This window comes from Meles meles, chromosome 8 (genome assembly GCF_922984935.1).
Source record: "Meles meles chromosome 8, mMelMel3.1 paternal haplotype, whole genome shotgun sequence".
Taxonomy (NCBI): Eukaryota; Metazoa; Chordata; class Mammalia; order Carnivora; family Mustelidae; genus Meles; species Meles meles.
The window spans coordinates 6,091,302-6,119,025 of NC_060073.1; the positions used below are offsets into that span (position 1 = coordinate 6,091,302).

Sequence of the window (27,724 nt, forward strand, 5' to 3'; positions counted from 1 at the left end):
AATAAAGGAAATATTGCCTCACCTGTTAGATCTAACACTTTTCGTAGTAACCACTATTATGAACAACAATCTTGACAAAATTTTCACCTGACTTTATTGATTTATTTGATTTTTAAAAATCTCTGTAAAATGAATCTCAGAAATGTTGAAAGAATTCAAAATGTGGTTGATATACAGCAGTGGTTCCAACCAGAGGTAGGAAACATTTGGCAATATTTAGAAATATTTTGGGTGGTTGTAACTGGTGTGTGCGTGTAAAGTATTTCTAGAGGGTAGAGGCCAGGTTGTCACTGACCATCCTACGGTGCACAAACAGACCCCATGTCCAGTGCCACTGAGAAACCCTCTAGCTGAAACCTCATCTCCACTGAAGACACGGCTTCTTGGATAACTCTCTCAAATGGTGGCCGTTTTTCTCCCATAAGAGAAGGGGACTTCCCTTATGGGACACACCGCTGGACTGGAGATGGGGAAGGTGTCCTCCTTGTTTTCATCACCAGCTCTAGAACATTCTCCCTTCCATCTCTCTAAAAACCCTATTCCGGGGGCACCTGGGTGGCTCAGTGGGTTAGGGCCTCTGCCTTTGGCTCATGATCCCAGGGTCCTGGGATTGAGCCCCACATCGGGCTCTCTGCTCAGCAGGAAGCATGTTTCCTCCTCTCTCTCTCTGCCTGCTCGTGATCTCTCTGTCAAATAAATAAATAAAATCTTAAAAAAAATAAAAATAAAAACCTTATTCTGGATTGATGCCCTCAGTTCATACTACCCTCTGTTCTCTGCTGTTTGCTGGGATCTCTACCTGTAGTCGTTCCTGCTCACTTCTTGATTTGAGCTCCTCATTCACTGTTCTTCTCCCCAGTACTACACCAGCCATAACTCTGTGGTTTCAGTATCTGCTCTTTCTTTCCTACATCTTGGCTGCCTCAATCCCCTAATCTCTCTTTTCCGATGATCTTGTCCTCACACTTGTTTTAGCTACTCACCCGAATGTTCATACTCCAGATCTTACCATTACCAATACTTAGAACCAATACCTAATCTCAGTTTCATGCTCCCCACCCTCTGATTACCACCTATCTTTTCAGCTCATTTTCCCTGGTTTGTCAACAACAATAATCCTTTAGACCCACCAGGGCCTACAATCCAAGGATCCTTCCATTGTTTCAATTTTCCTCAGGCTCCTGTTGTCTATCTTTCTTCCTTACCCAGCTTCAATGCCATAGGCAATCTGTATAAACACGTTCTTGCACACACCCTTAACTCCTGTGCTCTGCTGCTAGTCTGCCATAGTCCCTTGGTAAAAATCACAACCCTATTTAAACCCAACTGCAGGGCGCCTGGGTGGCTCAGTTGGTTAAGCGTCTTCCTTCGGCTCAGGTCATGATCCCAGGGTCCTGGGACTGAGCCCCACATCGGGCCCCTTGCTCAGTAGGTAGTCTGCTTCTCCCTCACCCTCTGTCCCTCCCCTGGCTCCTGCTCTCTCTCTCGCTCTCTCTCAAATAAATTCATAAAATCTGAAAAAAAAAAAAATTCTACTGCACCAGCTAAACATGCCCAGAGAGAATCATATAATCAGGTGAACTGGTCTGTCTTTTAATACACGACCTCAAATCAGTAGTGTGCCGACAAGGCAGCCTGGCAATTCCTCTGTATTGTCTCAAGTCTTTTCATTTTTCTACTCCACTTGATGACGGTTTTATATCTTCTCATTTTTTTTCTCAAACCCCTAACACCTCCTTACCTCTCCTCACTCTAAGCTAGTAACTTGGTTCCTACTCTGCCTACAAAATGCAAGCAATGGGAAAAGGGCTCCCACAGCTCCCAGCACACCTACCTACTAAGTGCATCGGTGCTCATGTATCCTGTATCCCTCTTGTTCTAAAGACGAAGGTTCTTCTCCCATCTACAGCCAACCGCTCCACTTGGACACCAGAGCTCATCCTTTCTCACCTGCTCAAATGGGCTCCTCTACCCAGTCTTTCCTCTCCCACATAATCAACTTTCCTCTTTTTCTGGATCATTTCCACTAATAAACATGCCGTTATTTCTCTCATCTTAAAAAAACCAAAACCAAAACCAAAAAACAACTCTCTCATCCCCATGTGCCCTGCTGGCTACCAACCCTACCACTTTACAGCAAACGCCTCAAGAGTTGTCTATTTTTACTCTCCTGAAGTCCTCTTCTTTCATTTTCTCTTAAATGCATACCAGTCAATTTTCCTATCTCCACCAGTCCACCAGAATTGCCATTGGCAAGGTCCCAAATAAACTTCACTTTAAAGAAATCTGATGACCTGTTCTCATCTCCTCTGACCTATCTGCAGTTTTTGATAGAGCCCATCGGTCTTGACTTCCAGCAACACTTCCTTCACCTGGCTTCCAAACCCCATACCCTCTTGGATTTCCTCTTATCTTCTGGCTACTCTCTCTTGGTCTCCTTTTCAGGTTCTTCCTCTCCTCACTGACTTCCTATGTTGGAGTGCCTGGGGTCTTAATTCTTAGACCTGTTCTCTTATCTATGTTCACGCTACTTCTAATTCTCTCACCCAATCTTAGGGTTTTAATTAAATATACTCTTCAAAGTCTGTCTCTATCCCAGACCTCCCTCCTGGACTCTAAACCTATATATTCAATTGTCTATTCAACATCCCTTCCTGGACATCTAACAGGCATCTCAAACGTAATACGATAAGCTGAGTTTTAGATCTCTCCCTCCAGAGCAGCTTTACCCACTGTCTTCTTCATCTCACTTAATGGCATTTCCACCCACCAACTGCTCAAGAAAAAGCTCTGGCGGGGAGCCTGGCTGGCTTGGTTGGTACAGCATGTGGCTCTCGATCTCAGGGTCGTGAGTTCAAGCCCCATGTCGGGTGTACAGAGATTGCTTAAATAAGCTTTGAAAAGAAAAGAAAAAAAACTCTGGTGCTCTCTTGCCTGAATCACTGTTATGGCCCGTTAACTGGTCTTCCTGAGTCCTCTTTCCCACCTGTAAGTGTCTTCACCACACAACGGCCAGAGTGATACCATGACTCCTTTGCTCGAAACCCTCCAATCCACACAGACTGAAGCCAGAGATCCTGCGATTATCTGCGCACATCCTGTCTCCCCGACTTCTTTGACTTCGTCTCCTGGTGTTTTCATTCCTCTCTAGCTTCACTGGCCACCTCCTCATTTCTCTTGATTCTGTCAGACACACGCCCGCCTTAGCCTTGCCTTGCCTTTGCCCTCTACTTAGACGGCTCTTTCTCCAGACAGTGCAGGGCACCCTCCCTCACCTCCTTGGAGTCTTTGCATAAATGTCATCGTATCCGTGAGGCCCACCCTGACCACCACATACAATCTGTGACTTCCCTCACCTCTGACATAGTCCATCCCTGTATCTTCTTTTATTTCTTTCCCCACAGGACACATTTCCTTCCGACAGCGGTGGCCTCACTATCTGAACTCTTGCTCCCAAACAGGTGCTGTAAATACTCTACCCCAACTGCATTATCTGAACTGCAAACCTGTTAAACTCAGTCGAGCTGTGCAGGTAAACAGGACACAGAGCGCAGCGCAGTCACGGCATCACAGTGAGCACTGGCACTTTTTTGTTTTTGTTTTTTAAAGATTTTATTTATTTACTTGAGAGAGCGTGAGAGAGAGAGCACGAGAGAGGAGAGGGTCAGAGGGAGAAGCAGACTCCCTGCTGAGCAGGGAGCTCGATGTAGGACTCGATTCCAGGACTCCAGGACCATAACCTGAGCCGAAGACAGTCGCTTCACCAACTGAGCCACCCACGTGCCCTGAGCACTGGCACTTTTAAAGCATGGTGCACTACTGTTCTCTTCTTTCCCATCCTTCCCCAAAGATTTGCTCTTCATGGGGTCCAGTACTTGGTTCTTCCAGGTGTCTGAGGCACTACCAATTTGGGCCCAATTTCAAAGTTATCTTTAGTATCTTTACATATCATCTTTAAGCTATATAACAGTATATCTTCATTTGCAGTACAGAAGCAGAACAATTTATATCTGATACAATATCATTACTTACAGCACATAAAAATACACATTAAAGAGTATTTAATGCATTAAAAATTAGGTTCCTAGTGTTCTATTTATTTATTTAAAGATTTTATTTATTTGAGAGAGAAAGTGCCCACTCCAGAGAGAGCATGAGTGGGGCAGGGCGGGGAGAGGAGGGAGTAACAGATTCCCTGGTGAATGAGGTGCCCGAAGCAGGGCTGGATCCCAGGCCTCTGGGATCGTGATCTGAACCGAAGGCAGACATTTAACCAACCGAGCTACTCAGGCACTCCGGTTCCTGGTATTTTAAATGCTTCTTTTTAAAATATAAGATTATTGGTGAATGGTCACATAGGTAGCTAAGAGTGTTGTAGTACTATCTGAGGAAATAGGAGAGGTTTCTTGGATAGCTGAGAATTCGCTGCTATTTCTCCCATTTAAAGAGTGGAAGATAGGCTGCTGCCATCTATCACGTTTCCCAGAATGGATTAGATTTCAAGGAAAGTCTGTAGATAATGTTCTTATTTATTATTTATTGTCTCTTTCCTTTTACTATAATGATTCTTAAGCTTTTCAGTCTCAGAATCTTTTTATACTCAAAAATTATACACCCAAATAGCTTTTGTTTATATAGGTACATCTATCAGTATTTACCATATTAGGAATTATAACAGATACTTAAAAATACGTATTAATTCACGTAAAAATAATAAATCTTTCATGTGTTTACATAAAAACATTTTTTTGTGTGAAAAATATCTTTTCTAAAACAAAAACAATTTAGCAAGAAGATGGAATGTTTTTTAAAAACAATTTTACTGGGATGTAACTCAAACACTATACAATTCACCCACTTAAAGTGTATAATTCAGTGACTTTTAGGATATTTAGAGTTGTGCAAACATTACCAATCAATTCTAGAACATTTTTATCATCCCCAAAAGAAACTGCATACTCTTTAGCTATCACCCTACTAACCTTCTCATCCTCACACCCCAGCTCTAGGCAACCACTAATTTACTTTCTGACGCTATCAATTTACCTGCTATGGACATTTCATATAAATGGAATCATACAGTATGTGGCCTTTCGTGCCTGCCTTTCATTTACCACAGTGTTTTCAAGGTTCACCCGTGTTGTAGCACGGATATACTTTATTTTTGTTCATTGCTAAAAAATATCCCATTGTACTGAAATGCCACCTTTTACATATCCATTCCTCAGTTAATAGACTTGGTTTGTTTCCAATTTTTAGGTATTATGAATAGATGCTGTAATGAGCATTTATGTGCAGGGTTTTACATGGCCATGTTTTCACTTCTCTTGGGTACCTTCTAGGAGTGGAATTGTTGGGTCATCTGGAACTAACACTATGTTACACCTTTTGAGAACTGCAAGTCTGTTTCCAAGATGGCTGTATCATTTTACATTCTCAGCAGCAGTATGAAGGAGAGGGCATACTTTTACCTTTCTGCAAACCTCTCTTTTTTAAAATTAATTAGTTAACTAATTTAGTTTTATTAACATATAATGTATTATTTGCTTCAGAGGTACAGGTTTGTGAATCATTAGTCTTACACACTTCACAGCACTCACCATAGCACACACCCTCCCCAGTGTCCATCACCCAGCCACCCCATCCCTACCACCTTACCCCCCAGTGACCCTGAATTCATTTCATGAGTCTCTTATGTTTTGTCTCCCTCCTGATTCCATCTTGTTTCATTTTTTCCCCTCCTTACACCCTATGAACCCCCGCCCTCATATCGCAAATTCCTCATATCAGAGAGGAATTATCATATGATAATTATCTTTCTCTGATTGACTTATTTAATATCTGGCTAATAGAAGACAACAGGAGTCCCCTACCTGATTCTGTACTCAAGTTGTTGCAAAATATTATTTTGGTTGAGTATATGAAAAAAATCCAGGGGTGCCTGGGTGGCTCAGTGGGTTAAGCCTCTGCCTTTGGCTCAGGTCATAATCTCAGGGTCCTGGGATCGAGTCCCTTGTTGGGCTCTCTGCTTAGCGGGGAGCCTGCTTCCCCCTCACCCAACCTTTTCTCTGCCTGCCTCTCTGCCTACTTGTGATTTCTGTCAAATAAATAAATAAAATCTTAAAAAAAAATCTAGACTCAAGAAGATATGAAGTTAAAAAAAGGAAGAGGCTTTTGTAACATTGTTATATATTAAAATTAACAGAAAAAGGACAACAGTGGAAAAACTGGGAAATCTGAATAAAGTCTTTTTTTTTTTTTAAGATTTTATTTATTTATTTGACAGAGAGACAGTGAGAGAGGAAACACAAGCAGGGTGAGTGGGAGAGGGAGAAGCAGGCTTCCCAATCAGCAGGGAGCCCGATGTGGGACTTGATCCCAGGACCCTGGGATCATGACCTGAGCCAAAGGCAGATGCTTAACGACTGAGCCACCCAGGTGCCCCATGAATAAAGTCTTTAATTTAATTAATAATACTGTACCAATGATAATTTCTTAGTTTTGATACATGTACCATGGCTAAGAAAGATGTTAACATTGGGAAAAGCTGGGCAAAGGGAATACAGGAACTCTATGTACTATCCCTGCATCTCCTGCAAATTTAAAATTATCTCAAAATAAAATGTTAAAGATAAAAATCCAATCCATTGGTCTATTTTGTTCTTTGAACGGATCTTTTACCTAGCATGATTTTGTAACATCATGCATTCGTCATTTGGAAAACACTGAGTCACTGAGTTAGGCCAATCTTTCAAATGTTATACACTTTTTATTATATAATTTTAAAAACTGTTATCATTACTATCACCACTGATCTCTTCAGAAAAGTCCTTAAGAAGTGGGAAGCTGTGAAGCTTATAATGACAAACACATTTTCCAAAATTCTAATTTTCACTTGAAAGATCAAATTTTATTTGTCATTGGCCAAAAATATGTCTTACTTGTTTCCCTTGAAGTGATAGGTTCACTTTGCTCATTTTCAAGAAAATATCTTCCAAGTAGCTGAGTCTGAATAACTAGTTTGTCTACGAGGCCTGCTTTCACTTAAAAACGGTGTTCCATAAAAAAAGCAGTTTGTTTGTTTATCTATTTATTTGAGAGAGCGCCTGAGCATGAGAAGGTGGGGCGGCAAAGGGAGAGGGAGAGAGAGAATCTTAAGCAGGCTCCCTGTCCAGTGCAGAGCCCTGGCACAGGGCTCCATCTCATGACCCAAGATCATGACCTGAGCCGAAATTAAGAGTCAGACAATTAGGGGCACCTGGGTGGCTCAGTGGGTTAAGGCCTCTGCCTTCAGCTCAGCTCATGGTCCCAGGGTCCTGGGATCGAGCCCTGCATCGGGCTCTCTGCTCAGTGGGGAGCCTGCTTCCCTTCCTCTCTCTCTGCCTGCTTCTCTGCCTACTTGTGATCTCTGTCTGTCAAATGAATAAATAAAATCTTAAAAAAAAAAAAAAAAGAGTCAGACAATTAAATGATTGCCCCAAAGCAGCTATTTTACTTCACAACTGAACTGCAGAAGTACTGGTTCAAGACAAGAGCCTACTTCACAATGAAGCAGAAGTGCTTTATGCATGTTTGGGGCACCCGGGAGGCTCAGCTGGTTAAGTGTCCAACTCTTGATTTCAACTCGGGTCACAATCTCAGGGTTATGAGATCAACCCCTGCGTCGGGCTCCACACTCAGCAGAAAGTCTGCTTGAGAGTCGCTCTCCCTCTGTCCCCACCCCCCAACCCGTCCCCATGCACTCTCTCTCAAATAAATACATACATCTTAAAAATAGGGCTTTATGCACGTTTCCCATTTCTGTTTTATCCTCTCACTGCTGTAATCCCTGTGCATAGAGCAATGCTTTGCATATAATAGATGCTCAATAAAAATGTTAAATGAATGAATAAATAAGTCACTGGATAAACGAATGTGGTAACATCTGTAATTACTTCCAGCTGCCTGGAAGTAAAGCAATAAAAAATTAAGGATATTTATAGTTTTGGGGTATAATTTTGAATTTTACAGAATGTTAAATATTTAATCAGGAAATAAAGGAAATTATTTCTTTTGGCAAAGGCATTTGACTGCGGGGATGGCAAAAGCAGTGGGGAACTTTCCAAACCATACCAACAGTGTTAGCATTGGAAAGCAATAGCTTTTAGCAAAGCAAGAATTCCTGAAAACTGGAACCCTGCCCATGACCTAGAAATGGGTGCAAAAGCGGGACAGGAAGCAAAGACACTGGCGGTCTCTACTTACACATCATTATCCCATACTTGCCTTCTCAATGCAGGGTGCCTGGGAATGTTTCACAGAACTGGGAGGAATTATGTACAAAAATGAACAGGGAGTCAGAACATAAAGTGAGACATGCAGGAATTCATAAGGAGTAATTAAAATGCCTTAAGTTTTGAGGACGAAATTAAGATAATGTATTTGTCTCGGAAAGAGAGCGGAGGACCTCAGGGCATGGTGCACGCACTGTGAGCACTACAGACGTGGAGTCCGGCGAAGCCGGTAGGAACAATACACCGCCGCACCACCGCTGTCCAGCTAATACAATCTCGGGCTGGTAGGCCGTTACCATACAGTTCACTATTTTCAGTGAGTAAGAATTCACTAAATTCTTCAGTTTTAGTTGAGAGTTCCTCAACTCTTCAGCTGAGGAATCCAGTCATTATTTAACGACTCCGGAATCTCAGTGAGCTCTAGCGAGTCATCATTAGGAAGGACTTACCAGTTAAGGAAGGCCTCGTCATGGAGTTTGATGACTATATATAAATTCCCCGCTCTTTAGTTTCTAGGACCACTTCTGCTACCTGGCAATTAGCTGGCAACAGGTAAATTCCTTAACATTCCCACAGTGCAGTTCTCCCTTCTTTCCTGAACTTCAGGAATGCTTAGAGTATGAATGTTTGTTCATATTTTGGGTCCCTTGAAGATACCAAGTAAGTATAAGCAGTTTAATGGGTGGATTACCCAGAAGTTAAATTATTCCAGTAAATTTTTCATTGCCAAGTCAGAAACAATAATCTATACATTTCTTCTACCTTACAGAAAATCTCCAAAGTGCTTCTCCAACCCATGCATTTCCTTGGACTCAGAAACCCTGAGAGTGAGACTGACACAGGCACTGGCCGCCACAGCAATTTCTGAACCACTTATCGCACACTTTAGTCAGACTACTCCTGTTCGGTGTGCAAGGCAGGAAGGACCAAGTTTTAAAATTTCAGACAAAGAAACTAAGGTTTAAAAAAACTGAGTGGTTTAACTAAGAGACAGAACTGGGACTCATTAGTTCTCATGAACTCAGTCATCTTACACGATTGTTTCTTGCCTGGCTGAGAAGGAAGGGAAGCAGGGAAGGAGGGAAGGAGGGAAGAGGCAGGCCCCGGCAGTATTTCTGGAGTCCCAACAGCAGGTAAATACTTATCCAGCTTCCTTGGACCCTGAACAAACAATCTTGGTCAACTCACCTGTAGCTTCACAGCAATGACCACTGAGTTAAGATCTTTGTCCATTTCTTTTAGCATGACAAGTTTCTTCAGGGTCAAGCTGAACAGCCTAGAAAAATTTTGAGAAAGACAATCCAGTCAAACATACGGAACTTAGGAGAAAAGTGATAGATGATGTTGGGGAAACACTGCTTTCCCTAAAGAAAGAATGTCAGAAGCCAACCTGTGTCCGCCTTTAGTGAAAGAACACCCTTCTATTTAATTCTGATACTTGAGAATTGTCAAAAGGTACAATATTCCACAAACCTCTGTGGATATCCAATTATCTCAAGCTAAAACTTACACACTTTTCTACTTCTGATACATGGGGAGCAATTTCTGCAGGGAGATGGGTAGGTATACCAAGGGCAGGTATGGATGTACGAGGATGCCGGAAGGATTAATAAACTTGACGGAGATCACACAAAAGTGGCCAAGCCAAGATGCAAATTTAGGCCTGTCTTAGCCCAGAACCCAATTTAAGTTACTACAAGGCACTTTGTTAGAAAGTTAGAAGAAATTATTTTAATTACAAGTAAATATTTTTTCCTTTTTTTTTAAAAGATTTTATTTATTTATTTGACAGAGATCACAAGTAAGCAGAGAGGCAGGCAGAGCGAGAGGAGGAAGCAGACTCCCCGCAGAGCAGAGAGCCCGATGCGGGGCTCGATCCCAGGACCCTGGGATCATGACCTAAGCCGAAGGCAGAGGCTTTAACCCACTGAGCCACCCAGGCGCCCCTCAAAAGTCCATTTTAAAGGGTGATGCCTTATCAAGAAATCCTGGCTTTCATCCTTATGGAAGGAAGGCAAGGTATGTCAAAAGTTGAAAGAAAAAAATGTTCTTTTCATGATCCTTCGAAGAACCAAATTCCTAGACTTCCACATTTCAGAAAGCTCACTAGGAATCTCTGTGATACAGCGGGTTGGAAGTCAGTTTCATGGTCCACCTTGGGAACACGTGAACTGGGTGAAGCCTCTTCTGTACCCACCTCCCTACTTGTCTCATCCAGGGATAAGACAAGAGGGCAGTTCTAGGTAAAAGTCTTTAACCAAAGGAGGTTGCAAATGGAACGTGTGGCTGGGGTTCCCCGAGAATCCGCCTCTGGTATGTCAGTGAAAGGCCAGACAGAGAAAGGTGCACGTCTGTGCGCTAGAACTCGAAGAAGTCAACAGTCTGCCTTTCATAAAGTGTATCATAAAGATTGTTGGAATCCAAAGGACTTATAAAGGAGGATCGCAAGTTATTCAGCCCAAAAATAATCTTCCCTTCTGCAAAGGCACTTTGAAAATATACTGGCAATCAGACTCATTTATTGTCATTTTTTAAGGCTCCATTTGGAAATGCTAGTGAAGTCCAGCATTAATAAAACAATGAAACATCAAATCAAGGTCCCCTGATTACTCAAAGTGTTTCTTCCTTCTGCACCTTGGTCTTTTCCTGATCCCACCCCCTGTCTTTCCTTGTTGGGCAGCCTTTGGTGACCTTTGTGTCTCAACTTTCTCACATAAAATGAAGACAATGACAGTGCCTATTTAATAACATGTGATATGGTTTAACTGAGAGAACGGAAGGCAAAACAGGGCCTGGCATATGGTGAGATGCTGCAACTGCTACGCTTGGAACCGTCATCGTCATCATGATCATTCTTATTTGTTCACTGTTTAAGCCTGTGTTTGGTCTGCTTTTTTGGGGAGATTGACTTCCTTCCAATAAAGGTAGTGATGCAACTGCCATTCTAAACGGGGAGGGAGCTCCTCCTGGCACCTCCTCTCATTCCCTGTGTCCCGTCATTTCCTTTCCACTTGACAGGCCCTCGAGCCCTTGAAGAGAACACCCTCGCTGCGATCATCAACAGTTAGGACGATCGGAGTTAACTGATGGAGTCTATAACTGGCTTAAAGACTTTCTTTTTGCACAGCAAGATTTCCATCAACCACTCACTGTATATATCTTCACTGTACTTAGCTCTACACTAGAAGCTTTAAGGTACTTAGAAAAATGAGGCATATTCTCCGCTTCTGAGCAGTGTATAATCTAGTTGAGAGGACAGGATTTAAGTATATCAAACAATTATCTAACAAATGTAATGGTGCACACAAAATTAAGTACTACATTATGTAAGAGAGCTTCCTCCTTAGCTCACAGCTTTGGTGAGGACATACTATTTGAGCCCAAGTAAATTCTCTCAAGAAATTGTCTTTAGATCCTAACTTGTTTTGCAGATGAGGAATCTGAAAGAGGAAGACTGTCTACTTGATACGTTGAGAGAGAATGATACAAAAATATAACAAGAATCTTTTGAAACCTTCTAAATTATTCTATTTTGTGCTTCACTATAAGATGAAGGAGAAACAGCCTTAAATGTCATCTACAAATGGTCCCCAACCTGTACTTCACAGCTGCTTCAAACTTACTCCATGCCAAGAAGAACTAGAGAGATTCGCCAAAAGAAAAACAGTCATATTCCACCTCCACTCCCCAAACTCCTTTCGACCAGGGTATGAAGAGTAAAGTGGCCACATTTTGGACAGGAAAGATGGAAGAAAGGAGAAATGAAGATCTGGACGGAATAAAACAATGCACAGTTGGCCTCTGAATCACACTGATGGTCCTTTTGGGACCAGAAGACAAGTGACCTAGATGTTTTTTACTCCTACGAAGAAATGACTATGTTCTATGAACAAATCAGTTTTTTCTCCCCTTTAGTTCTTCAATCACAAAATAGGAAGAAGAAGCTCTACCTTCTCTCTGCAAAAGCATTTATCAGGACAAAGAGCAAATCAACAGAAAAAAAAACTTAAGGAAAAGTTTTTCCTTTGTGAGAGTAATCTTCATTTTTACAATTGCTTCAGTTTTAACTAGGCACTTGTAGATGTCTAGATGAACTTCAGTGACAATAACACAAAAGGTAAATGTCTGAGCAGTGTAATTTTACTGCTTATAAGAAGTTACTTGAATATGTAGACATTGAAGTTATAATTTTACATAAAATAGCACAGACTGTGAAACAATGAATTAAGACAGTATTATTTTAAAATTAGTAAGTCAGGGCATCTGGGTGCTTAGTCAGTTGATTGTCAGACTCTTGATTTCAGCTTAGGTCACGATCTCAGGGCTGTAAGACCGAGCCCCAGGCAGGTCTCTGTGCTGAGCATGGAGCCTGCTCCGGATTCTCTTTCTCCCTTTCCCTCTGACCCTTTTCTTGCTCATGGGCAGGCAGGGAATCCCTTTCTCTCAATAAACAAACAAACAAACAAACAAAATTAGTAATGAAAAGGCCTGTGAGACGTAGAGAGGAATGGATTTTACAATGATTGGATAAAAGGAAAAAAGACTTCCTGGGATGCTTGGGTAGCTCAGTTGGTTGAGTGTCTGCCTTCAGCTCAGGTCATGATCCCAGGGTCCTGAGATGGAGTCCACTGGGCTCTTTGCTCAGTGGGGAGCATGCTTCTGCCTCTGCCTGCCGTTCTCCTTGTTTCTGCTTGCTCTCTCTCTGACAAATACATAAATAAAATCTTAAAAGAAAAAAAAAAAAAGGGAAAAGGAAAAAAGGTTTCCTGCCCATAATTGTTTCACAAAGAAATCAGATGAAACTGGCATTTTTCAGATGGGGAAACATAGGAGAATGAGAAAAAACTCAGACCCAAACAAAAAACATAACCTAGGGATAGGCTTTGGCATGTTTTATTCCCTAGCCATAGGATGTGACTTTCTGTGAAGCAGAGGTACGAAAGTTTATAAGTAAACCGCTAATTTTCAGTTATTTAGCATACGTTTACTTTGGGGATAAAAATACCAACTACCTGCACATATCAATGAGATTATAACATTTCCCCCCCTTCCTACAATTTCCTTGATGACAATCTTCTGGAGGGGAAAGGACTTTAAATATGGGGGAAGGTGGGGTCTCGCTACTAAAACTACACACAGAAATTCTGATGTCTGCAGCTTCTTCAGTAATTTCGGACACACTTACATGTGTGAAAAGTACCTACGCACAGAGCCTAGAGTACCAGAAGCGTTGAGAAAGGCCGAGTGCCTTCCTTAACCTTCGCTCAAAAAACCCCTATGTACCATCAGCATCTGACACATACTAGTCACTTAAATTATAGTCCTTCAGTATGACAGCCCCTTAATCCACGTGTTTCAGGGATAGAGGCAGAAGAGGTGTGTGGGAAGAACAAAACAAAAACCCTCCAAATTTCGGTCCAGCCAAAAATAAGTGATCTGAGTCAGGGGCAAGAACCAATAAAATACATTAAAACAAAAATATATCTGAGGGAGACTCCCAAGACAAGCATGGCTGAATATTAGGGGATTATTAATACATTTTATCACATTAATAATTTTGGAAAAAACGTAATTACCTTATGAGATGCTAAAAAGGTGTTTGATAAATTCAACACACATTCCTAATTTTATTTATTTATTTTTTTAAAAGATTTCTTTATTTTAGAGAAAGTGTGAGTAAGAGAGCGTGTGTTGGGGGAAGGATAAAGGGAGAGATTCTTCAAACGGACTCCCCACTGCGTGTGGAGCTGAGGCTGGATTTTATAGCTCATGAGATCATGATCTGAGCTGAAACCAAGAGTTCTGCTTTCAACCAACCGAGCCACCCAAGCGCCCCTATGTTCCTAATTTTAAAAAAGACCCTTAGGGGGCACCTGGCTGACTCAGTCTTTAGAGCGTGGGACTCTTGATCTCAGGGTTGTGAGTTCAAGCCCCATGATGGCTGTAGAGATTCCTTAAAAAAATTTTTTTTAAATATTTTATTTATTTATTTGACAGAGAGAGAGGTCACAAGTAGGCAGAGAGGCAGGCAGAGAGAGAGGGAGAAACAGGCTCCCCACTGAGCAGAGAGCCCGATGCGGGGCCTGATCCCAGGACCCTGAGATCATGACCTGAGCCGAAGGCAGAGGCTTAAACCACTGAGCCACCCAGGCGCCCCTAAAATTTTTTTTAACTTAGGGGCACCTGGGTGGCTCAGTGGGTTAAAGCCTCTGGCTTTGGCTCAGGTCATGATCCCAGAGTCCTGGGATCGAGCCCCGCATCGGGCTCTCTGCTCAGCAGGGAGCCTGCTTCCTCCTCTCTCTCTGCCTGCTTCTCTGTCTACTTGTGGTCTCCATCTGTCAAATAAATAAAATCTTTAAAAAAATTTTTTAATTTAAAAATTAATTTTAACATCAATAGAAGAATACTTCCTTAACATAAACTTAGAAAACATACTTTCCATAAATTTCAGCATCAGGAGTAAAGATGAGAGACCACAGTATTCCTTCTGAAGACAGGAGTGATACAAGGGTCTATCTCTGCTATTTCTGAAAGCTGGCTGAAATAATTAGAAATAAATGATATTGGGGCACCTGGGCGGCTTAGTTAAGCATCCTGACTCTTGGTTTCAACTCAGTTCAAGATCTCAGGGTTGTGAGACTGAGCCCCATATTGGGCTCTGCACTCCACGCAAAGTCTGCTTGAGATCCTCTCCCTCTGCCCATGGTCCCTCCCACCACGCTCACCGTCTCTCTAAAATAAATAAATAAAATAATTTTTTTTTTAAAAAAAGAAATGATATCAATGCTGAAAGGAGGACAAAGAACAATTCCCATTTGCAGATATATGACTAAACTAGAACTCAAGAGAATCAACCAAAAAGCTAGTAGAATCATTATGAAAATATAAAAATAAATATATAAAAAAGTGTCCTTAATGCAAATAATAATCAATAATTAAATATAATTAAAAAGTAAGTAGAGGTGCACACTGCAGTATTCAAGGGGGAAATGATTTTGTAATTAACTTCAAAATACTTCAGAAAGAATTTTAATAATTGTTCAATCTAGGAGATGAATATACATGGGGGTTCATTAAACCCTGCTCTCTACTTCTCTGTAGGTTTAAAAATTTCATAGTAAAGAAAGAAAGAAAGAAAGAAAAGAAAAGGAAAGGAAAGAAAAAAAAAGAGACGGAGGGAGGGAGGGAAGATGGAAAGGAAAGAGGAAGGAAGGGAGGAAGAAGACAGACGCCAAGAAACTTCTGGGGAAAAAAAGATTAAAGGAAGAGGGCTCTATCCAATAGGATATTAACATGTATTCTAAAGCCCAAATAGTGAAAACATCGTGGTATTGGGAAAAAAAATAAAGAGATCAACAGAAGGAACAGAGTCCAAAATTAGACCCAAGTATAAACAAAAATTTAATGTATGCAAGAAACAGATGAGTTACTCAACTAATAAACAGTATTGGAAAACTGGCTACTTGAATAAAAACAACGATGGCTCTCTATCTCACCCCTTACAGTATTGTACACAGAGCTAAAATATATTTTAGAAATGAGGGGTAAGTAAAACAATTTCAGGAAACAAAAACTGACAGTTTACTAGCAAAAGACTCTCATTAATGTGTATTCTTTATCTACTGCTCTGTAACAAAACAAATGGCTCAAAATAGTATACATTTATTATCTCTCAGTTTCTGTGTGTCAGAAATTCAGAAGCCTCTGAGTTGGATGGTCCTGGCTCAGGGTTTCTCATGAGGCTGCAGTCAAGATGTTGGCCAGGGCTGCAATTCATCTGGCCCACAGCTGCAGAATCTGCTTCCCAGATGGCTCGTTACAAGTACTGGCAGTTGACAGGCGGCCACAGTTCCTCTCACAGGGCTGAGTCACAGTCTCATGACACAGCAGCTGGCTTTCCCACACAGTGAATGTTCCAAGAAAGAGCAAGGCAAAAGGCGCAATGCATTTTATGACCTAGCCTCAGAAGTCACACTCCATCATTTCCTGAATGTCCTCCTGGTTGCACAGGTCAGGCCTCTTTAGTGTGGGAGGGAACCATCGAAGAGTGTGAATCCCAGGAGGGGGAATCACTGTGGGTGCCTTGGAAGGTGGTTTGAACATTAGTGCTACTTCTTTTTTTTTTTTTTTTTTTTTTTTTTTTTTTAAAGATTTTATTTATTTATTTGACAGAGGGAGATACAAGTAGGCAGAGAGGCAGGCAGAGAGAGTGAGAGGGAAGCAGGCTCCCTGCCGAGCAGAGAGCCCGATGCGGGACTCGATCCCAGGACCCTGAGATCATGACCTGAGCCGAAGGCAGCGGCCCAACCCACTGAGCCACCCAGGCGCCCCCATTAGTGCTACTTCTTAAGGAGAACTGTAAAAATAAGAAAATGGTCCTAAAAGATCAAGGAAAGGAAAAGAAATGGTAGACAAGAAAATTGGGAAATTGTAGGTAAATTAAGACAAACATGGCTAATATGAAACAAGAATGCCTATGCCTGATTTACAAACTGTAAGTATTACAGAATGGATGTGACAGGAGCTGACTCAAGTCAGAATTTTTAAAGTTCCCTGAATTGTTTCAGAGGGAAAAAATGGAAAACTAACATTAAACTCTTTCTTTTTAAAAAAGATTTTATTTATTTATCTGTCAGAGAGAGAGAGACAGAGCGCACAGATGGGGGAGTGGCAGGCAGAGGAAGAAGCAGGCTCCACACTGAATAGGGAGCTAGATGTGGGACTCTATCCCAGGACCCAGGGATCATGACCTGAGCCGAAGGCAGTCACTTAACCGACTAGGCCATCCAGGCATCCCCTAACATTAAACTCTTCTAAGTTTTTACATTCAAAGTTTGAGAGTCATCACCAAAAAAGTAAAAATGCAATACCTGTCTTTCAAACTTGTAGTGTTGGTTGAGTGTCAGACTCTTGATTTTGGCTCAGCTCAAGATCTCAGGGCGGTGAGATCGAGCCTCATGTTGAGCTCTGTGTGGTGTTCCATGCTCTACTGGGAGTCTGAGATACTTGAGATTCTCTCTCTCTCCCCCCAGTGTCCCTCCCCTGCTTCTGTTCTCTTTCTAAAATAAAAATTTTCTTTTCTTTTATTTATTTTATTTTATTCTATTTATCCTATTTATTTAATTTTATTTCTAAAATAAAAAAATAAAATCTTAAAGTAAAAAATTAAAGGCAAAGACCTAAAAGAAAATGGAAAGGATAAGACACATTTTATAAAATAGAAAATAAAATGTAAGTCTTAGTAATAAAAATTAGAAATCTGGAATTGTTTTTAAAAGGACATACTCTAGATAAAGCAGAAATTCACAAGGGCATTCCACAAACCACTTACGCAAATCAAGTTGGAAACGTAGATGAAAAAGTCAGATTCCTAAAAGTAAACAACATAACATATATGACTAGGGAAGGTGGAGACCGGAATGGCCCTATAACCACTGAAGACACGGAGCAGTAATTTTTAGCTCTTCTATGAAAGAAAACACCCAGCCTAGATAATTTTTAGAGGTGAATTCTATCAAACATTCAAGGAAGAGATAATTTTAACCTTATATACATTTTCCAGAGGATCAAAAAAAAAATGGAAGACTTTCCGATTCATTTCATAAAATTAATACAGATCCTTACTACCCAAGATAGAAAAATTAAAGGCCAATTTAATTTACAATCATAAATGCAAATTTTCAAAATAAAATATTAGCAAACTACACCTAGTAATGTATTCTAAAAAATACACCATGACCCATTTGGGTTAAATACACAAATACCAGAATGCCTCAGCACGAGAAAACCTAATGTAGGGGCCCCTGGGTGACTCAGTTGGTTGGGCCTCCAATTTGATTTTGGCTCAGGTCATGATCTCAGGGTCAGGCTCTGTGCTGGGAGTGGAGCTTGCTTAGGATTCTCTCTCTCACCTGCTATACCCCAACCCCTGCTCTCCCTCCCTCCCTCTTTCTCAAGTAAATCTTAAAACAAAAAAACAAAAAAACAAAAAAAGAAAGAAAGAAAAAATATTCCTTGACATAAAGGATATGCACCAAAATCTACAGTGAAAACCCTAATGGTGAAGTATTGGAACATTTTCTTTTTTAAAATTTTATTTTATAGAGAGAGTGTGCATGTGGGGGTTGGGTGGGGAGAGAAAGTCTTAAACAGACTCAGCGCTGAGTGCACCTGAGTGCAGAGCCCAACCCGTGACTGGACATAGCTGAGATCACAACCTGAGGGGAAACCAAGAGCCAGACCCTTAAGTGACTGCAGCACTGAGGTGCCCCTAGAATATTTTCATTAAAACCAAGAATATAGAGGTACCTGGGTGGCTCAGTGGGTTAAAACCTCTGCCTTCGGCCCTGGTCATGAACCCAGGGTCCTGGGATGGAGCCTCACATCCGGCTCTTCTGCTCAGCAGGGAGCCTGTTCCCCCCCAACCAACCCTGCCTGCTTCTCTGCCTTCTCTGTCAGATAAATAAATAAAATCTTAAAAAAGAATTTAAAACCAAGAATATGACAAGGTATCCACATTCCCATTTCTATACAAGGGTATACTGTTATATGTTAGCTCAGTGAGAGGGAAAAAAAAAACCAGAAACAAAAAACACAAAAAATATAAGAATTAAAGTGGAAGAAACAAAAGTCATTATTTGCAGGCTGATAGACGATATTTGGGAAATCTGGAAGAATTCCCAGTAGGATTGATGAGAGTTTAACCAGGTTGCTAGATTTTCAAAAATCAACTGTATTTCTAAACACCAGTAACAAAGAAATAAAACACATTTTTAAAAAAAGATACTATACACAAAGTAACAAAAAATAAGACACCTGGGATAAAACAGCAATAGTAAGAGGCAACAACTATTGAGCATTTACTGTGTATCCCTAGGAAATAGAAACTCTAGTTAGCTTTGTTTTGCAGATGAGGAAATGAAGGCACAGAGAGGCTGTGACCACACAGTTAGTCAGCAGCTAAAGGAGGATTTAAACCCGCGCAGGCTGGTTCCAGCACCTTTGGTCTTAACCACTACTTTAAACTGCCTTCCTTCGCAAGATATGCAAGGCCTCGTGGAGTTGTAGGATATGTTCTACATGCGTAAGTGTTTTGAGACATTAAACAAATAAAAGAAATGCCATGCTCATGCATAAGGGAAATTCTAACATCAAGATCTTCATTCCCTTCCAAACTGACACACAAAATACAAGACTGATCAAAATTCCATCAGAATTTTCCATAGATGTTAATTCTAACATTTATAAGGAAGAAGGCCAAGAAAACCCAAGACATTCTTCTTTTTTTCTTTTAAGATTTTATTTATTTATTTGACAGAGAGAAAGAGAGCACACAAGCAGGGTGGGTGGCAGAAAGGGAGACGCAGGCTCCATACGGACTCAGTGCCAGGATCCTGGGATCCTGACCTGAGCCGAAGGCAGACGCTTAACCAACTGAGCCACCGAGGCATTCCAAATCAAGACATTCTTTTTTTTTTTTTTTTTTTTTTTTTTTTTTCAAATCAAGACATTCTTGAAGAAGAAAAACAAGGTGGGTAAATTAGCCTATCAGATATACAGATTTATTAAAAAGCAATATTAGTTGAGGTAGTGTTAGTGAAATAATAGAAAGGTCAATGGAACAGACCAGGGTGCCTAGAAAAAATCCTATAATTATACAGAAACTTTATAATAAGGAAAGTTTCCACAACTGGGAAAAGAGTAACTATGGAACGGGGGGAAACTGAACCCACACTTCACACCATACATATGAAATAATCTCTAGGTGGATCTAATGTGAAACATAAAACTAAATGAGAAATACGGGATATTATCTTTCATACTCTGAGGCAATGATGGATTTCTTAAACAAGACACTGAAAACAGGGCGCCTGGGTGGTTCAGTTGGTTAAGCCTCTGCCTTCAGCTCAGGTCATGATCTCAGGGTCCTGGGATTGAGGCCCGCCATCAGGTTTTCTACGCAGTGGGTAGCCTGCTTCTCCCTTCCTCTGCCTGCCTCTCTGCCTACTTGTGATCTCTCTCTCTGCCAAATAAATAAATAAAATCTTAAAAAAAAAAAGACACTGAAAACACCGAGAAATACAACTCCATACTAAAATTAGGAATTCTTGTTCATCGGGAGATATCATAAAGAATTAAAACACCAGTCATGAACTCGGAGAAGACATCTGAAACTCATAATATTGACAAAGGGTCTAGAATATAAAGAATTATATTCAATAAGTAAAAGGCTCACAAATAGAAATGTGGGCACAAAACATGAACAGATGTTTTATATTTCCAGAAGAGGAAACATTAATAGCTAATAAATACACAAAAATATGCTCAACCTCATTATGAATCAGGGAAGTGCAAACTGAAATCAAAATATCATTTATACCCACAAAACTGGCAAAACTAAATGTGGGTGAAGATGTGGTGCATTGGGAACTCATATGCTACTGGTGGGAGTATGACTGGTACAATCACCTAGAACACTATTAGGCATCATTTCATGAAGAGGAACATGTTAACATCCGTGGTCAAGCACTTTCACTCCTAGAGAAACTCTTACCCTTGTGTACCAGAAGACATACAAAAGCATTCAGAGCACTCATGGACCTATACAACCTTGGGTGAATATTTCGTCTTCCTATACCTCTGTTTTGTCATCAGCAAAATGAGGACTGTAATATCAACCTCACAGTTGTGAAGATTCATATATACAAAAGCCCTGAGAACAGTGCCTGGCCCATAGTAAGTTCTTTATAAATTAGGTATTGTTTGTATTATGCTTACTCAGAACCCAAATGTACACCGTGTCAAAGACCAGGTAGATAAACTGGTGTGTACTTCAATCAAGGATTGGGGCGCCTGGTGGCTCAGTCGTTAAGCGTCTGCCTCCAGCTCAGGTCATGCTCCCAGCTTCCTGGGATCGAGTCCCGCATCGGGCTCCCTGCACAGAGGAGCGCCCACTCCCCCTGCTTGGGTTCCCTCTCTCGCTGTGTCTCTCTCTGTCAAATAAATAAATAAATAAATAAATAAATAAATAAATAAAATCTTTAAAAAACAAAACAAAAAAAACCCCTAAAACAAACAAACAAAAAATCAAGTGCTATCCAGCAGTGAAAATGAATGAACTAAGCTTACACTTCAACATGCATTAATCTCAAAACACATCACTGACTGAGAAACAAGCTGCAGAAGACCACATATAGTACGACACCACGTCAAATCCGAAACCAAGCAAAAATAAACTACTAATGATCTAGGGACATACATAAAGCTATAAAGAGCATGTGGCTGAAACATAAAATGAATTTGGGATATGAAGGAAACAAAGAAAGCAAGCGTGTCTGGAGCACAGTGAGTGAGGGGAGCAGCAAGATGTGAGGAGAGAAAAGCAAATGGAGGCTGGGCTATGAGGTAGAGACCTTTATTTGATGGTGGGAAGCCAATGAAGAATTATAAACCAGGGGATGATGTAAAATGATTTATGCAAGATTATCCTACTGTTATGTGAATAATGGCCTACAGAAAAGGGAGGATGGAAATGGGAAGACCAGTTAAGAGGCTGCTGCAGTGGTCCAGGTAGGACAGGAAGGTTTGATCTGTAGTAGTAGTGGTAGCGATGAGGAGAAGGGTGTTCAGAAACATCCTGGTAGAACGGATAGATCTTGCTGATGGACTGAATGCAAGCTATGGAGGAAAAGGAAGCTCAAACATGTTTATAGGTTTTTGACTTGAGTAACTGAGTGTATGGATGGCATTACTAGTTTACTGGGATGAGGGACACAAGAGGAAGTTTAGAGGTGAATAAGGCAGAAAAGTCAGGAGATTAGTTTATTAATATCTGAGTGGAGAAATTAAAGTAGGCAACTGGCCATACGAGCCTTGAGCTCAAGGTAAAGATGAGGCTAGAGACAGAGAATCAGGAGTCATGGCATAAAGACAGCATTTAGAGGAATGGGAATGGTTGAGATCTCCCAGAGAAAAGTTCAAATAAAAAAGAGACAAGGACAAGGATAGAATCCTCGCCATGCTGATGCAGGCATACAAGTCTGGCAGAAGAGAAAGCTTCCAGTGAGGGAGGAAGAGGATGTGCCCTCACGAACCTTGAGAAGAGCACTGCTGGAAAGTAGAGTAAACAGAAGACAGGAAATGGGGCGCCTGGGTGGCTCAGGTATTAAGGATCTGCCTTCTGCTCAGGTCATGATCCTGGGGTCCTGCGATCCAGCCCTGCATCAGGCTCCCTGCTCAGCGGGAAGCCTACTTCTCCCTCTCTCACTCCCCCTGCTTGTGTTCCCTCTCTGTCTGTCTCTCTGTCAAATAAATAAATTAAAAAAATAAATAAAACCAGAAGACAGAAAATGGATATTGGTGACCACAGTGCTAGGCATTTCAAAGAAGTAAAAAACAAAAGCCCGATTGCGGGACTTTTCTCCATAGAAAAATAAGCAGTTGCTAATGAGGAGGAAGATAGGGGAACAAGATTTCACGTTGGGAAAAAGTAATGTAGTACAGAAGAAGGAACTCGGCTTCCATACTGACTAGTATGTGAATCTAACAATTCTCATTTTCTAACATTCAGCTGCTTCTTAAGATGTTGGGACCAAATGGTCTTGTCTAAGGTCCTGTGGTTCTCAGTATTCCCCTCTAAAAAGGGATGTTTATCTGAGAGTACAAGGAAAAGAGGTGATTGAGGACCTGAATGGGATTAACTCAACAAAATATAAAAGATTTTTTAGAAGTAGCTCCATAGTGTGCCTGGGTGGCTCAATCGGTTAAGCGTCTAACTCTTAATCTCAGCTCAGGTCTTGATCTCAGGGTCATGAGTTCAAGTTCCATGTTAGGCTCCACTCTGGGTGTGGAGCTTACCTAAAAAAGAAAAAAAAAAAAAAAAGAAAAGAAAAGAAAAAAAAAAAAAAGCTCTGGTGGGCCTCTAGAATTATATACAAGGAAAATGATATAGCATAAAAGTACCCAGAAAGTTTCAACTATGTGCTACCACATCATTATCCCAGGACCACTGCACTAAAATCTTTTACTTTGTGACATTCAAAAGAAGCCCAGCAACGGCAATCGGCTAAAAATGAAGATCTTTGTTCTGTTCCCAATTATGACAGTAATTCAGCCATCCAAATCCTACTGCTCCACACAAACTAAAGAACCAGAAAGGAAAGTCCAAACTCTTACTTGTGCTCGTTTCCCTTTTTCATTTGCCTTTTCTTTCCTTTATTCCTCTCTCCCAACATTGAGCCTCTGGCAGATTCTTACATTTAAATGAACAAAACAAGAAAACCGTGTAATTCAGACTCGAGAGGTCTTTCTCTACAAAGAATGAATATTTTCAAAAGTAGGTCATGTTGGGGACTGAAACAGCTTGCCATTTTACCTTTAAATGATACTTTTGTAAGTACTGTATAACCAGCTGGTTTCTTTTTTTCCAGAGATAATTCTATCTTTTTCTTATCTCCCTATCCATCCCACCTGAACGCAGTACCCACATTTTGCTCCACAAACAAACAGCTGCTGACGGAGGGAGATAACAGGATAATCCTTAGGCCTTCTAGGTAAAGGACTTCACAGAGAGGAATTACTGTTATCTTACTGTTTGAAACCACAGGGCTTCATTTTTTTAAAAAAATAGAAGCATTTTTATTTATTTGAGAGAGAGAGAGAAGCAGACTCCCTGCTGAGAAGGAAGCCCGATGCAGGGCTCAATCACAGGACCTGGAAATCATGACCAGAACAGAAGGCAGACGCTTAACCGACTCAGCCACCTAGGCACCCCGAAACGATAGGGCTTCAAACAATAATATGTTCCAAATCATAGCTATCTAGTCAAAGATCTTTCACCTTGAAAAGAATGCTAAGATATGAATGAGCATCTTTTTAAAGTCCACTGTTGGTACCATAACACATGGAGTACAAATTTTAGACCTAAGATCTGAATAATCATTTACCTTTAGACCAGAAGTATTAGTAGAAATAAACTAAAAAATAAAATAAAATAAAATAAAATAACCCTGGTCTCAAAGTACTTATAAATGTTAGGTGGGACTGAGATACTGAGTAAGAAGAGTATCAGGTCAGGCTCTACCAACACCTATTTTCAAATAAGTTATAATCAATTTTTTCATATTAAAATTCAGTAAAACTTACTCATATGAATTTTAGTATTGCTTTAGTTATTCTCTAATGGCAAATTTAATGCACATATTTATAAGTTTGCCCAATACCCCAATAAATAGAGAGAGAGAGACACACACACACTCTCTCTCTCTCTCATTTTTTTCCAAGGGCTCCAAATAAAAAAGGGTCATTTTATTATGCTTTTCAGGATTATTTACATCTAAAATGTTATTCTGAACTCCTTCCACCCCAGATTAATTGCCCACAAAATTTTAAGGTTCTTTACTTGGCTTTATACAATGGATGTACAAGTCTACGAAAATATTTTTGTGTGACTGCAAAAAATAACTGTCCCATTGACAAATTCAAATATGCCTTATTTTATTTTATTTTTTTGAAAGATTTTATTTATTTATTTGATAGAGACCGCAAGTAGGCAGAGAGGCAGGCGGAGAGAGAAGGAGGGAAGCAGGCTCCCTGCTGAGCAGAGAGCCCTATGCTGGGGCTCGATCCTAGGATCCTGAGATCATGACCTGAGCTGAAGGCAGTAGTTTAACCCACTGAACCACCTAGGCACCCCAAATATGCCTTATTTTAACCTTTGACTGTATTAATTTCCTAGGGCTGTCATAAATTACCACAAAGTTGCTGACTTAAAAAAACAGAAATCTGTTCTTTTGACCTCTCTTGGCTGGAAGTCCAAAATCAAGGGGTAAGCAGGGCTGCATTCACTCCCTCTACAGTCTCTAAGGGAACATCCTTCCTTGCCTCTTACAGCTTCTGGAGGCTGCTGCAGTCACTGGCGTTTCTTGGCTTATAGACACATCACTCCAATGTCAGTGTCTTGTCTTCACCAAAACCTTCTCCCTGTGTCTGTTCTGTTTCTGTATGACTCAAGTATCTCTCCATTCCTGTATAAGGATACCAGTCATGGGATTTAGGGTCCCCACTAAACTCAGGATGATCTCACTCTGAGATCCTTAATTATATCTGCAAAGGTCCTACTTCCAAATAAGGTCACATTCACAGGTGTCAGGGATTAGGACTTAAGACATATCTTTTAGGGCTCAGTGTTCAATTCACTACATGGATTAATATCCATTTAGCTGGGCTCCTAAAATAACATATATTTGTTTCTCATGGCACTGGTCATATTCTTCTAGAATCAACTTGACTTGGGAAAAGCTATTATTTGTAAGAAGTCAACAGTGGGGATGCCTGGGTGTCACAGTCAGTTAAGAGTCAGCCTTTAGCTCAAGTCATGATTTCAGGGTCCTGGGATGGAGCTCATGCCAGGCTCCCAGCTCAGCAGGAAGTTGCTTCTCCCTCTCCCTCTGCCCCTTTCCCCACTCATTCTTCCCTCTACCCCCGCCTCTCTCAAAAAAAATAAAATCTTAAAAAAAAAAAAAAAAAAAGAAGTCAAGGGGCGCCTGGGTGGCTCAGTGGGTTAAGCATCCGCCTTTGGTTCAGGTCATGATCCTGTGGTCTTGGGATCGAGCTCCGCACTGGGCTCCCTGCTAGGTGGGAAGCCTGCTTCTTTCTCTTCCACTTCCTCTGCTTCTGTTCCCTCTCTCACTGTCAAATAAATAAATAAAATCTTAAAAGAAAAAAAAAAGAAGTCAATAGTGAATCCCTTAGGAACGCTCCCCTCTTAATTTGGCTATTTTTTTTTTTTAAGATTTTATTTATTTGACAGATCACAAGTAGGCAGAGAGGCAGGCAGAGAGAGAGGGGGAAAGCAGGCTCCCTGCCAAGCAGAGAACCCGATGCGGGGCTTGACCCCAGGACCCCAGGATCCTGAGCCACCCAGGCGACCCAATTTAGCTAATTTTAAATTCAAATAAGGATTTTTTTCTATAGGAAGAAATCATAGCCAGTTGAAGCTCTACTTTCTTTTTCTTTATTAAAGATTTTATTTATTTATTTGACACAGAGAATTCACAGGTAGGCAGAGAGAGAGGGAAGCGGGTTTCTTGTGGAGCAGAGAGCCCGATGGGGGGCTCGATCCTGGGCCCCCAAGACCATGACCTGAGCTGAAGGCAGAGGCTTAACCCTCTGAGCCACCCAGGTGCCCCGAAGCTCTACTTTCTTATCTGGCTGAGATTTCAAGTAGGAATTTATTCACTGTTCCAACAGAATTAGGGTAATGCTATAATTTTATTATTACTATTGTCTACAATATATACATTCTGATTTTCTACTTGAGTTTAAAACCATGGATTTATTCACTTTTTTCCCAATTGCCCAGGAAGATATTATTTTCTAATACAGGAAGAACTAAGATTCCATCTAATCAAATTATAACCCCCTCTTGATAATCTTTTTTTTAATCTTTTTTTTTAGATTTTTAAAAAATTTATTTATTTGACAGACAGAGATCACAAGTAGGCAGAGAGGCAGGCAGAGAGAGGAGGGGGAGCAGGCTCCTTGCTGAGCAGAGAGCCCATGAGGGGCTTGATCCCAGGATCCTGGGATCATGACCTGAGCCGAAGGCAGAGGCTTTAACCCACTGAGCCACCCAGGCGCCCCAATCTTTTTTTTTTTTTTTTTTTTTTAAGATTTTATTTGAGAGAGAGCGAATGATCGAGAGAGAACACAAACAGGGGGAACAGAGTTAGAGGGAGAAGCAGACTCCCTGTTGAGCAAGGAGCCCAATGCCAGGGCTTGATCCTGGGACTCCCCAGGACCCTGATCCTGCCGTGAGCCAGAGGCAGATGTTTAACCAACTAAGCCACTGAGGCAACCCTCCCTCTTGATAATCTCTAACTACTTTCCCTTTCTCCCCTATGGCGCCATCCTTCACCCTAGGTCATGTAAATCGTGGGGGGGGGGGGGGGCGCATGAGCGTATAAACGCACACCTTTATTCCCGGTAGCACTCCTTGGGGGCCTTTCCACTCATTAGTGGAATATACATATACAGGTATATTTTCTATTTCAGAGTCTAACAGGATTTCTTTAAGTCTTGGCCACACACACAGAGAAGGAAGAGTAACAGGAATAGCACATACTCTGCCTTACACTATTCTAAATGTTTCATGTATATTAACTTATTTAATCCTCATTCTATGAAGAGTATTATCATCTACATTATACAAATGAACGAACTGAGAGAATTAAGAGAGACTAGTAAACGGGGGGACCAGAATATGAACCCAAGCAGATAGGTTCCAGAGTCCATGTTCCTAGACACTACCCAAGACTGCCTCTGAGGTAATGTGACAAAATGTTCCATAGTGGTGAGGCTACAGGAGAATTTTTAAAACTGTTTTCTATATATCCCGTATTTGCTACAATGATCAGAGATTAATTTTGTAACCTCAAAATATTCTTTTTTTT

At 40.9% G+C, this 27,724-nt stretch overlaps 1 protein-coding gene across 2 annotated transcripts in view; it reads right to left on the minus strand.

Moving 5' to 3' along the window:
• PACS1 (phosphofurin acidic cluster sorting protein 1) overlaps positions 1 to 27,724 on the minus strand; it is a 151,165-nt gene that overhangs the window by 34,152 nt on the left and 89,289 nt on the right. For both annotated transcript variants that reach the window (XM_046016632.1, XM_046016631.1), the window contains exon 2: positions 9,462 to 9,549. In XM_046016632.1, coding sequence (XP_045872588.1) covers positions 9,462 to 9,549 — 88 coding nt within the window. The remainder of the gene's footprint in view (positions 1 to 9,461; positions 9,550 to 27,724) is intronic.